Source organism: Falco biarmicus, chromosome 4, assembly GCF_023638135.1.
Source record: "Falco biarmicus isolate bFalBia1 chromosome 4, bFalBia1.pri, whole genome shotgun sequence".
Taxonomy (NCBI): Eukaryota; Metazoa; Chordata; class Aves; order Falconiformes; family Falconidae; genus Falco; species Falco biarmicus.
The window spans coordinates 18216669-18230704 of record NC_079291.1 but is presented as its reverse complement, the minus strand read 5'-3'; the positions used below and the strand labels follow the sequence as shown (position 1 = coordinate 18230704).

Below are 14036 nucleotides of genomic sequence, written 5' to 3'. Positions count from 1 at the left end.
CATCATCATTTAGCATTTGCTGTGCAAAATAAGGCAGAGTTGACATGCTATATTTCTGTAAGAAAGGAAGATGGAAGGCCCTTTACTACATCTAAATATCTATAGGCATATTTGACAGATACGATCCTCTGTAAGAAACAGCAACAGTAAAAAGGGAAATTAAAAAAAAAAAAAAGAAAAAAGAAACAAAAGAGGTTCTTATAAATACCCAAAGCGAAATCATTCCTAGTCTTGGCAACAGATTTACAACATTCATTATTATATTTGTAATATTCTTTTCACGACTTTGCAACTCATATCCTGTTCCAAAGTAAAATGCTATAAATATAGCTGATAAGGGCATGATTTTAATGTTATTTCCTTTATCACTCTGGTTACAGAGGAGAAATAAGCAGGGAACAGACACGTTTACTTCATAAATTGGTGAAAACAATAGCAGGGACAGAAACATAACACAGCTCTAGACAGAAGACACTCCTGTACTTCTGCAGAGCATACTGCTGGCTTGATTCATGGTTCTACCACAACAGTTATCTTACCAAGGAAAGGAAAGTAGTGAGGAAGTTGTGAAGCCCACACAACCTTCATTCAAATGGGGGTCTATCATTAATGCTCACCAAGTGGCTGTACCCTATTATCTTCCTCCTCTTCCCTCTCACAAATCTGCAGTGAGTTGCAGATCCACCAGACATTTCAGAATTGGTAGGTATGGTGGTTAAATTATGCTTGGAGAATACAAATATTTAAAGTCAGAAACCATGGACATTGCAGAAGACCAATTGGCACCACAGGAAAATAAAATCATTTAGGTTAGAAAAGACCTTTAAGATCAAGTCCAACTGTAAACCTAATACTGCCAAGTCCACCACTAAACCATGTCCTTAAGTGGCACATCTACTGGGCACACTGTTCCAGTGCTGGACCCCCTTTCAGTGAAGAAATTTTTCCTAATATCAAATCCAAATCTCCCCTGGCACAGCCTGAGGGCTTTTCCTCTTGTCCTGTCCCTTGTTACCCGGGAGCAGAGACCGAAACAACACACACACACACACACACACACCCCACCCCCTCCCCGCCTACAGGCTCCCCTCAGGCAGCTGTAGAGAGCAACAAGGTCCCCGCTGAGCCTCCTCCTCTCCAGGCTGAACCACCCCAGTGCCCTCAGCCACCCCTCATCAGACCTGAGCTCCAGACCCTTCCCCAGCCGCGTTGCCCGTCTCTGGACACGCTGCAGCACCTCAACGTCCCTCTTGTAGCGAGGGGCCCAAAACTGAAGACAGGGTTCCAGGTGTGGCCTCACCCATGCTGAGTGCAGGGGGACAATCACTGCCCTGGTCCTGCTGGCCACACTGTTTCTGATACAGGCCAGGATGCTGTTGGCCTTCTCGGCCACCTGGGCACCACTGCCAGCTCACATTCCATCTTCCTTCAGTCCTACCTTGATTCTGGTTTGCCTGGCTGCCCTTTACTTCGATAACTGGGAATCTACTTCTGCCAGTTTTTCCTTTCTTTAGTCCTTGCAAAGCTACAGAATTGGGAAGGTCCAACATGGAAATGTAGCTTCTAATACACTAGATGTTACACAGACAAAAACCAAAAGCAGCTCACAGTTTTGTACTGTAAAGCTACACAGTGCAGGGGTACTAAATGCTGCAGATCCTTGTCTCATCCTCTGTTCCTTTGATCAATAGTATCCATTACCATGAAGCAAAGCAGAAAACCACCATGATGTGTAACACTCAACATTTTTTCCTTCTTTAGGGAACAGCAAAAAATCCTCAAGAGAAAGAAGACAAAAGGGAAAGAAAATTACTAAGGGAGGACAGCCAGAAAAGTTTGAGTGATGAAAGACATTAATGAGCAAGACAGGGGAGAGAGTTGATTTTTTTTTAAAGCAAATCGTTCTTAAAACAAAAGAAAACAACTGCAGCTCAGGAAAAGGAAGGAAAAAAGAGAAAGTGAGAGAAGCATAGAATGAGGACAAAATGGTATCACAAGAAAAATGAGATGAATTGACTAGCAGAAGAGCAGAAAGGAACATGTATAAAAATGTTTTTAAAAATGCAAGGAGGTGAAATTTTTAGGAAACCAGTATAATCCATTATCTTGACATTTCTACAGATGAAACTCTGTAGCCTATTAAGGCATGGGAATTTGACAGTATTGTACTGGAATTCAGATCAGTGCAGTTTTTGCTATTTTTAAGTTACCTACTACGTATATTTCTCTTATCTTATTTACAAATTCCTGCTGTAAGTGGAAGAGAAACATTCCCAATTACCAAACAAAACCAACCAGTGATCAGAAACAGAAATGAAGGGTTGATCATGTTCCCCAAGGTAGACATTTTGAGCAGTGTTGGTCAGCAGCTGCTGAGAGCTGAATTTCTTCTGGTAGTTAGCCATATGAATTGCCTGAAGTACCCTGTTTCCTCTGAAGTGAAAAGTCTTTTCAAGAAGGCGGCAGCCCTCTAACGTCCAATCGTCCAACAAAGCACTTAGATACAGAAAACAGTGTTCCTCCTTAAAAACAACAACCTAACATGTTCTTTAACTGGAAAATCTTTTTTACTTCCTCTTGTGTTACAAACAGTGGTGCTCAGCATTACCCAAGACAAGCTCACCTGCCTTTACAACATATCTACTAATGGCATGGACAACAAAATAAAATAAATTCAAGTGTCATGCCAAGATCACAGAAGAAGAATGCAAAATCTCCAGTAGGAGAAGAAAACCCAAACAACCAAAATCAAAAGATTTTCTAACTTCACGCCCATCACTACCTCAGGAGCACGAAAGAGATTCTCAGGGAGGCAATGCACTACATGAAGAATTTTCTACATTTGACTACCACCGGCTTAAAAATCTGCATCAGCTTCAATAATGAAGCTTATACCTGCAACTAAGAGTTAGACTGACAAAAGGCAAAGTTTTGAAGACAAGTGTATCCAAGAGCTTCTTCCTCAAAATCTAGGAGGATGAAACCACCAGATAGAAATATTCCTCCTTCACTGGGAAGGAATATTGACTTAGCTGATCCTTTAATCTCTCACATTAAATATGAAATTCGCTCAAAGTATACTGCCCACAGCAACTGCAGATGTAATCCTCAGGTTCCTGAACCAACCTGAGAGCCTGGCAATGGAATTGAGATTCATTGTGATGAGGAAATAAATACAAAAGCGAAGGGCAAGACTCAGTATAGCTGCATCAATACTTACAATAAATCCCTCAGCAGACAGTTCAACAAGCATTACCGCACTATTAAAAAGGAGCATTTCCCCAGACCCATTTTGTAGTACTATCTAAAATGATCCTGGCATTAATAGAGAACAAGTTCTCTAGCAGTCTGCTGTGTATTAGTATCAACAGGTTCAGAAAGCTAGCTAGTGAAGAAGGTAAAAACCTCCTCAGACCCAAAATGAAAAGTCCAGCAGCATTTTAATACCCAAAAATATTACAGCAGGGATTCTCTTCCTTTTCTTGATGCTGCTTTTCCTAAGACTCCTTATCACATGAGGCAGGCTTCACCATTCCCTTTTCATTCAGATGCATTAAGGAACTCTAGGAAGCAAGTCCTAAGGATACGTTTCCCGAGAAGGATAAGGGACTTTACTGCAGACAGACTCAGTTTCCATTCATCCTCTTCACCAATTTTGCTTTCTTCCTAAGGCAGCTTGTCATCTGCCTCAACTTCAGCATCAGTGTTCTTCCATGATCCCTCACTCAGCACCATACCCTCTAATCTGTCTTTTGTATCTACATTATTTTATTTTCAATTTCCCATGCTTCCGCCCTCCCTTATCTCAGCCTTCATTCACATTCCTGAGGCATCACAGAGATTCCTTATGGCAAAACCAAAATAAAGCAACAGTTATGTCTGCGTGCCTCAGGAAGGCACTAGAATTACAATTTAAGCCAAGATTTGAGAGAAAAGCTGAGACCTACTAAAGGTACTAAAAAAGAAGAAGAAAGGAGCCACTGACATGAGAAACACACATGCAAAGCAGTGCCTTCTTTAAGGGACATCTAGTTACAGGACTTTAAGGATCGGACACTGAGAGTCTGATAGGTGCTTTGTCAGGCACAACTATGAATAAGCCCCTGGGGACTAACTAGCACATCACATGAGGAAGTGCACTGTAACCTGCTGCTCCCAGGGAGAACTACCGACAGAAGGCATGGAGCCCACTATGGCAAGGCAGTCAGGAAACAGTGACACAGTCATACAGTGCAGGAGGCAAAAGAAAAGCATCTGATTATCTCATTATACAACAACATATAGGTAAGGGGGTGAACTCAAACTGTCATGGTAATATATAAGCTAGTGCTTGACTCTACAGCCATAAACCACTTCTAACAATGATGGCTTAAAATTTCCAGTAGTGGGTTTTCTTCTTGAAAATTACGGTGTGTTTTCTTCCCCCTTTTAAAAAACAAATCTAGTGCCAAAGCTAAATTTGGATGGTTCCGCAGCTGCTCACCTCGCAATAAATTTTGTTTCTCACACAAACACCTTCACATGAAACATGATTGTATTTGTCTTTGTTTTCCATCAAAAGTGAAACACACAGTGGTTCGTCTTGAGATATTATAGATCTTGCCCCTTTCTTTGCCACTCCATGCAGAATCAACCAAATCACTGTAGAGCATGGTGGCAAAACACAAGAGGAGAAGGACCAGCTGCCACGTCATCTTCAGAAGCAGCACCAGGATGCGCTTTTCATTTCCCACAGGCGTAGGAAGTGGGGGAGTATTTCAGTGTTGCCTGATCCAGTTTGAAAACTACCAGCCAGGTAATTCCTTCTCCCTCTATGCCCCACACAAAAGTAAGAAGGCAATGCTTTCCCCGCAGTCCTCTCCTTGCTCACCTCTGGCAGAGGTGGAAGGCAGGAAATGGCAGTACCTGCAGAATATTGCAAGTTTTTTATTTTTCCTTTCTTTCATAATGTGGAACAGATCCTACATTACTCTGGTGTGGATATATTAGAAAGGCATCGACCTTTATTGCACATCAATGAGACTGGCAGCTGGAGTACCAATCACAAAAGTTCCCAGCACAGGGTAAATAGGAACACCTGTAAGGCTCCATAGCTAGCCGCCTTCTCTCCCCATGTATACACATCTCAGCTTTGCAGAGATACTTTTTTTTTGTTTCACAAAAACCAGCCAAACCTTTCTATGCTACTGCTGCAACTCATGGTATGATTCAAAACCTTCTAAAGGCAATACCTAGAGACTTGCAACAACTTCTGGGCCCTTTGGATCAGGACCCGATTTAGCCAACAGCTTCCATATATGTGGGAAAGTTTAGGTGTGCAATGTAGGAAAGGCGAGAAGTGATCGGAACATATTCAGGACTGTAACACTGTCATATATATCCCACAGCTCATACCACACAGGGCTGTGCAGAGGGTGCCATGACCCCCTTACAATTCTCTCCCTCCCTCAGTACTAACTTCGCTCTGTGTTTATGCTGCAACCAGTCACTCCAGGTGTTTGCCTCTTTACCGTAGAAGATCCACCTCGATTCTGCCATCAATGACAGAGGCCCTCAGAGCAAAACCACACAGCTTCTTGGTGTGCTGTCATGACAGAGACGTTGAGTGACGTTTGGGGAAAAAACAAAAGGCAGGCAGAAAAATGGTCAGATACCTGAGTGGAAGTAAGAACAAAGAATGATAAGACTGGCAGAGAAAGGTGAAGACAAGAACACGTTACGAAGCTGGGAACCACTGAGCTTAGGCAATTGGGTCTCATATGGAAAACTGCATTCCTTCACAAGACACCAGGAAGGCTCATATAACAAAGCTCACTTTTTTTCTCTACCTTTAGCAGAACAGAAATAAATCACATCCTTTTCCTATCATTTCTGGGGGAAAAAAATGGCATGGCAGAAATCAAGCTCAGTTTTATTTCAGAAAATGCTGAAATTATATGTTGGACTACTCATATCTGATCAGGCTAGAATGAGTAGGTAGGCATGAGGAGACTTTGTGAATTGGCGGAAGGATGAGTAGGCAGCCTCCTATACAACAACTACATGGGTTAGAAAGTATACGGCAGACATTCTGACTGTGACTCAACCCATTAAAGTTCTGAAAGGTCTCAGCAGGATGCCAGCAATCTTTCTGCCTGCATCACTGGCACTCGCAAACAGCACCTGCTCCTCCACTCTGACTTCTGAAAGCTTCAAAAGGAAAAGAACTCCCTCTAAAACCTCCCCAAAAGCAGCAACTCAAGTAGCTGCTGGGGAAGAAATGTCTCTGCATCGCAGCTGTGTGAATAACCAATTTTCCAGCTCAGCAGATGCAGGGGAAAGGGGATTTTCTACTATGACCCTAAACCAACTCAATTTTTAATTTTCAGGTTATCAAAATAACTCTTGGTTGGTGCAACCAAAGTCCAAATGTTGTTGTGGTTTAGAACATATTAATAACTTCTAAAATGTTTTAAATATAAACCCAGAAAATTTAGGAGCATACCACTAAGTATCTTACACATAATTCACAAAAAATGTAATAGCAATGAATCCATTATAAAACATACAAGGGATTATAAAACATACCAAGGAATTAATAAACCCAACTTTTCAGCATGGATTTAAACACTGCTTTCCCGTCCTGGTGACAGTAGTTTATACTGAAAATTTTACATTCATTATCTAACAAATATTTGCAGGAAATTATAAAAATCAGTGGGAAAAGGGATAAAACCTCTCTTCTACAGATGAGGGACTTGAATTTCAGGCTACAGTAATAAAATCTCTTCCAAGGAACTCTTATTTTTCCCTACACATATGAAGAACCTTCTGATCTAATAAATGGCAAAGAATTGGACATAAATTTGGGTAGCCAGCTGGGCAGAATCCAAATAGGTGGACTGCCAATGCACAGACCCAGAGCTGCTAAGTTTATTAGCAGTTTCTGCCTGAAGCACCAATCTCTTACGCTTAAACAAACCAAGGAAACACAGGTATGTGTCTTCTCAAGGCAGGATCTTACCCCAAAGAAGCGGTGAGACCTGCTAGAATATGGCTGGTCATAAGCGCAGCAGAAAAATATAGACAAGTCACAAACTTGTCAGTCATCGAAAGCAAATTCATTAGAATGAGAAATGTAGAGCCCACCAGAGACAATGTCATATAGAACTTCTTTGTGACTCAGCTGACCTGCTGTGAAATACCACATCTAAGCAAAATCCTACACTCTGTCCCAGATGAAGGTTATCACTATAGTTAGATGTCTGTGAGGAAAATGTAAAATAAGGGAATATTTCAATGGTAGCACATTAGAAGCTAAGGTGTAGTTGAGGTAAATCCAGTTTACCCAACAGCATCTGCTCTTACTGCCTGGAAACACTGTTAAATTAGCCAAGATCCAAGATAAATGGCAGCCCGCTCACAACTAGAGCAGTAGCTTTCATTTTGCTGCCTGCTATCAAGAACACCTGAATGAACATTGACTGCACATATAGGAGTCAACCATCAAAACTGAAAATCCAGTCCTAGACACAAACACAGCACATTTAAATGCAGGACAACCACTATCAATTTTTTCTTTTTGGGTTAGAAATAAAAGGAGTGTTCCATTTTGGTTCCTTTAGCTTGCACTTTACACCAAATTAGAGTACATATTATTTTACATCAATATTAGCAATCACTGAAGTGCACGCATGCAAAAATCAAAATCAGGCAAATGAATACACACCTACAAACATACGCACACAAAATATTTCAGTTTTATATATTCATACCCCTCTCCTCATTGCATCTTGAAAACAAAATGGATCTGAATAATCTTGCACCACAAATTCTCAAACAAATCAATGACAAAGCACCAATAAATGGAGATACTAACAGCAATGGTGGCATAATAGCATTTCCATGCTCTTTCCTCAGACTCCTTTTACACTTAGAGGAGTTTCAAAGGTACACTGCTACAAGTTACCAGTAAGAAAAAAATCTCAAGATGTCTGCCCCGAATAAAGTCTCTTTTAAATGGTAACTTATAATTTTATTTTTAACATAAGTAGAATGTGAAGCTTAAGTAGTTTTGGAAAGGAGCAAATTGGAACCAGGGGGAATTGTCTGCTCCAAAAGAAAAAATAAAATAAAATATCTGTCACAAAGCTTTATTCCAATCATTTTCTTCACTGTTAACTTTAATTATACACTCTGACTGTCCTATAATTATGTAGCTTGGGAAGCTGCCAATTATTTCCTGTGGAAAATTTTAAAATTTCTTGCAGAGATTCAACATTACTTCCATCAATGCATTCCATATACTATGTCACCACCTTTTAAAAGCAAAACGTCTGATGATAGCGATTGATTATTTAGGTGGAACATAAAAAAAATGCAGTGCATATCAGTCAGTGATAGAACCAGAGAAATAATAAAAAAAGAGAAAGAAAAGCTAACTCAACAGGAAACCAATTCAATAGGAAACCTATTTAGAAATCCAAACAAAAGCTAAGAACAAACACACAATCAAAGAAAACACGAGGTTATTTTCCCCCTCCACTAAACAACATTTCTTATGGAGGCTCAAGACATGTTGTATAGTAAACAAAATAACAAGATTCAAAAACAATTAACTCAAAGTCTAAATACTTTTTTTCTCCATTAAAATGCAGCATTGCCAATACAGTCAGTGAAGCCGCCATGACTTCCTGGTAGTGTTTTTGCTTAACACACCGTATTCTGTCAGAAGAAACTTATTTTCCATCTTCATTTCAAACTGACTCTGGTTTCCAGTCTCAATTTTTTATTACTGCACAGCACAGATATTATCTCAGTTTGGGGATTAGGAATTAACCCATCGTACAGCAATCAATCGCAAAGGGCCAAGCTAAAAATAATCTCTCCTCCTAGGAACCAAAACATTTCCTAGTCTCAACAACGAAAAAAAGCTAAGAGCTCCTGTCAAACAAGTTGTTCAGTATGCAAGTATTATGTGTATAGCTAGTAATTTCTTGTGGAAACTTAACCTTGACCATAGAGAGAATTTTCATTAGGGTATAGGAGTAGGAATAGATTTGAAAAAATAATGAAGGTCAATGGAGTGTACAAGTACAGCAAACTGGTGTTACAGGAGCTTTGGTAGCCAAAGGTCATGAAGAAAAGATAATGTTTGATGTGAAATAAGGAACCCAAAATGAGAAAGAAACAAGCATGTCAAGGCCCACAGGAAAGTACTGTACACCAGCTAGTACATCAAGGACATGAAAAGTTAGAAATAGGTGTCTTTTGGAATCAAAGACTAGCAACACTGTAGGAGTTGCACAACACCGTTCATCTCAAGAGGTGTTCAGCATGCTGTTAATATGACAAGGTGGACCACTGCAGATGCATGAGCTACCATGCCAGCAGTGTTAGTAAAAGCACTAACTAGAACTACCCAGGAAAGATGGGTAGGTTAACATACTCCCAAGGAACATTAACAGTCCCCAAAGCAGCTGTGGGTAAGCAATTTAATCTGAGGGTGCCTGGGTACGGCATTTCTAGTGTACATGTATTCTTTCTCAGGTGGGGAATACATGAGGCACCCACTCGCCTAACAGGAACCATGCACGAATAAAAACGGGCATCTCAAAATAACAGTAAAAAGTCTCAGTAATGCAGCAACAAAAATACTGCATTATAGAAACAGAGCAGAGCCAGCAACAAAGTCCTTTCTAAAGAGCGGCTAATTACATGCTACACTGAACCCAATTTTTAAGACAGCATTTGCAAGATAAAAATGAAAAATAAGAAAAATTGAGAGATGTCAATGAAAGCTCTATTTCAACAGAATTTCTGTCCTCTTTAAATTCTTTCAGACTTCTTTAAAGCACGACTGTCTCATTTGGGAGCACTGGCTACCCCTTTCTAAGTATATTCTCTAAACCTAAAATTTTCAAAAGCAGCCTATGAAGTAGCACAGTCCACATCTTATCAAATTTTAATGAGAAACAGTAATCAATTTTCATTACAAACCAAATTCTCATTACAAAACAAAACCACAATTCAGCATAGTTTATCCAGAAAACACACTCGTTGCCCAGTATGTGAAACAGCCCTTAATTTCAGGGGTTTATAGGGGTTGATAAATATTGCTGTATTGCTGGCTACCACAGCTTCTTTTAACAGTTATTGCTAGATTCAGACCAAGGAGAAAATACATTTAAAGAGCAGATCTTACAATCTTGTGGTCTCCTATTATGTCCATGGATCAAGCTGGCCTGGACATCAGCAGGCCCTTTACAAACCTGTTAAGAGCTTTGACATTAATCTACTTTGAGCAAAAACTAGATGATAATGCATATTAAAAATTCACTCTTCACTTTTTAGTAGACATGATTGGTGTGTCTACTGCCTCCTTCTGTACACGACCTTTAAGCAGGTCTGCATGTGCGCTTTTTCTTGGGGAGTTAAACCACCCCTACTATCTCAAGACACTGACTTTCTAGACTATCCTCTACTACCATCTGTGCTCGCTAGGTTTACACTTGGCAAATATTTGATTTCAATAAAGGTCAGGAAAAGTTGTGCTATTCACAGGCAGGTATTATTCAGCTGTATGCCTCTTCTTGTAAGGATGCAACACACAACTTGCTTTAACTACGCTTGAAATAACAAACGTAGGAAGTGGAGTGGGCAAGGGGCAGGAACAGGTTGTGCAAGTGAATCATGATGCTTTTTACCTATTTTTCTCCAAGCATTACCTCACCTACAGCAGTAATTTTTGTGGGAGCGTCTGAACTCTCAGGACACTGCCAACTCAGTCACTTACCAAGGCATTTGCTCATCAAAGCCTTTCTTCCACAGAGAAAACCCTGCAGTTTTTGGTAGACTCAGAGCAGGACAAAGAATTCTACACAATTACTAATTTCTGAGCTTATGGACATCCATCATGCATCTAAAAAAGGCACAAGCTCATCTCCCTTCTCTTTGCAGGCCTAGGCAAAAAGTATATTTGCAAAAAGTATAATATTTGACTAGACAGCTGTACAGCTTTCGCCCAAAGCTTTTACAGACTTAAGTTTAAGTGTTAGGTGGTTTGCCTTCCTAGAGTTCATTAACAGTATAAGGATTCGGATCCTCCTCTTCAAAGTAAACTGTAATCCCTGTGAACAGGCAACCACACAGATTTCAAAGACAAAAAGAAGCCTTACCCGTATATAAGCATCCTGGTGATGTTTAGCAAAGTACAGCATGTTGTCGAGGGCTAGCATTCCTGGAGGGGTCTGTGTAAAATCCATTGCTGGGTTTACGTGGTTCTGTAAAAAGATAACAAGATCACTCAATTAGCATCTTCACAAAATCTATCAGCTCCCCAGTGATGTGCACCACGTTAGCATGCTGTGACAAAAAAATCCAGCAGCAAAGCTCTTTTTGCTGAGGAAAAACCTCTCAACTAGGAAATGGTCCGTGCCTCAAAGAACTTTAAAGCCAAATGCAAACACTACAAGGCTGGCAGGTCAGTCATTCACTTCTGCAGCAACAGGATGGAGTGCTTTAGAAACAGATCTCCAAGTCTTCCACGGCAGACAGTACTTTTAGTCTGTAGTACCACCTAGGAGTCTATTTACATGAAAATGCAGATATATATGCAAACTGCCACCGAAACACCTCTTTATACAACTGCTATGGAACGATTCCAAATAAACCACGAAAAGAAGAAAAACCTACTATGTTCAAAAGCTATATTAAATCTATTGGACTTATAATAAATAATAACAATAATAAAGTAAGTCTATTGGACTAACAATAAACAGATTCACCTCGTGGAATTCAGGTAAATTTTTTGTTATGTTCTGAATCTCTGAATTTCAACAATGGAATGAATGAATCACCATACCAAATATAACCAAAACTTGTTAGGTACTACATGTAACCTACAAATTTTAAATGTTAAATTTCACACACTACATGAAAAACTACATTTGCTTCAAAATAGCCATTAACCTAATCTATCTATCCTTTGATTGGATGGACTTAAATGTACGTTTGAGTAAGTTTCTTGTAGCTAATGGTTTAGATACGAATATTTGCCTGGCTACAGACTTGAAAATACCACAGAAGCTGCTCAAGAAAAACAAAGACCCAAGAGCATGTCTCCATCAAAAAAATGCCTATTGTCTGCTATGCTCTTTTATCAGTATCACTTTTGCAGCGTCTCCAGCTCCACTTATCATTCTGACACACAAAGATTTCCCTAGTCGCTTTGTGATGACATTTCTATTCTGTAAGACCCAGCTCACACAGACTTTAAAAGTGCATTTACTAGCAGAAAACTGACTGGCAAAGATTAGCACAGATTTCTTCTTTCATCAGTCTTTTCTGCTGTGTGCTCAGGCCTGATCCACCCACCTCACTTACAAAAGCATGGGTTTTACTACTTTTCCTCCTGTTGAGTCTGTCAGGCTATAAAGTTGTAGAAATGTGAGATTCCACTCTCTTGCCAATCTTACCTTTAGATGTATGAGAGGTTGGTTTTAGCCAGTCAATACTTCATAGTCACATGAAAGATTAGAAATATTAGAAAGTGGAAACTATACGTTAAGATGGCTGCTGCAACTTTAAAAGTAGACAAAGATTTTGGGCGGAAGATGGCATGCACAACCTGTTCATTTTACATCACCAGTGTAGCAGAACTGATGTACAAGCAAAGCAATCATAGGCTCACCATTGTGCAATAGGGAATCAAGAGGATGTCTCGAATCCTAGATTTTATATGGAAATACATATGCAATAAATATAAATATTTCAGAAGTAGTCTAGGGTAGGAAAATAAAGGCTTACTGAGTTGTGTTTTCCAAAACCTTCTCTTTTAATATTTTTTTGTAAAAAACCTTTCATCTGTTCATCAGAATGACAAACAAAAGCCCTAGATGGCTATTTCCCCAATTCAATGTTCCATCTTCCACATTGATAGATATATCAGTCAGAATATTTAAAATGAGTACCACAGTGCTTCACGCACAACAAACTTCAGCTTCTGGGAGGAGAAAACTTCCCTTCCTACAGTTTTCAAGCATTCCAGAAACTGCATTTGAAGAGAGACTGAGTCTGACAGACACACAAATGCGTGCCTTCCCCCCCCACCCCCCAAACCCAGCATGAATATCTCAGCAGAACCTTCTATGCATTTGAAACCACCTTAATTTTGAGCATAAAGTACAAGTCCTGGGGAACACCACTTGATACTTAGCCTTGCCACGAGCTACATTTCCCTGGGAAAGCTGTTGGGAAGCTGTCAACAAGGAACCATACAGCACCAGTTTTACAATGCCCTTTGCAAGAACTTCAGCATAGAGCTGCACATACTCTCTGCACCCTCATGCACAGGCAGAACATACTTGGATAAGTACCTGGCAAACAGAGGGAGTATCAAGACCCATCTACCTTTCTCCAGCTATTAAAATACTAACACTCATTTCACTGGTATTTACAAAGGATGCTAAAATAAAAGCAGGACACTGAAATAAAAAGACTGATCTTCTGTTGCTTGAACAGTTCCTTCGTCCCATTCTACATCTCAAACTATATAGACATGTTGACAAAAAACAGTGAGGGCATGAGAAATCCCACCGTATTTAGTAAGAATGACTCATTTTGTCTTTTACCATCACTACTAGTTCTATGTTCAATCAGAAAAGCCATCTCTCCACCACTTACTACTTTTTCTCCAAGTCAAGCCTATAAACCCCAGCTATTTTCAGTTGTCTGTTTCAGAAGTTTCTATCACTGAATCTCAGAATAATTAGGGCTTGATCTTCAGCTCTGTTAGGTTAAATAACTGGAGATACGCCAGCTAATAATAGCAGAGGATCCTCCAGACAGTTCTGGCACGTGTGAGACAATACCTTATCTTCAATTATTCTTCAAATTCAAAAGGAATGCCAGCTGCCCTCCTTCTTTCTTCCTCCCCCTAAAATCATCCTTTTCTTAACATGTTGAATATTTGCAGTTAAAATATTAACTTATTGAAAGTGGGTTTAGAAATTACATACAAAGCTAGATTACCTAAAATGCTGTAGTGAATAATTCAG

At 39.8% G+C, this 14036-nt stretch overlaps 1 protein-coding gene across 4 annotated transcripts in view; it reads right to left on the bottom strand.

Moving 5' to 3' along the window:
- ELMO1 (engulfment and cell motility 1) overlaps window positions 1-14036 on the bottom strand; it is a 311295-nt gene that overhangs the window by 153132 nt on the left and 144127 nt on the right. For all 4 annotated transcript variants that reach the window (XM_056334326.1, XM_056334329.1, XM_056334325.1 and 1 more), the window contains one exon: window positions 11157-11261. In XM_056334326.1, the coding sequence (XP_056190301.1) occupies window positions 11157-11261 (105 nt within the window). The remainder of the gene's footprint in view (window positions 1-11156; window positions 11262-14036) is intronic.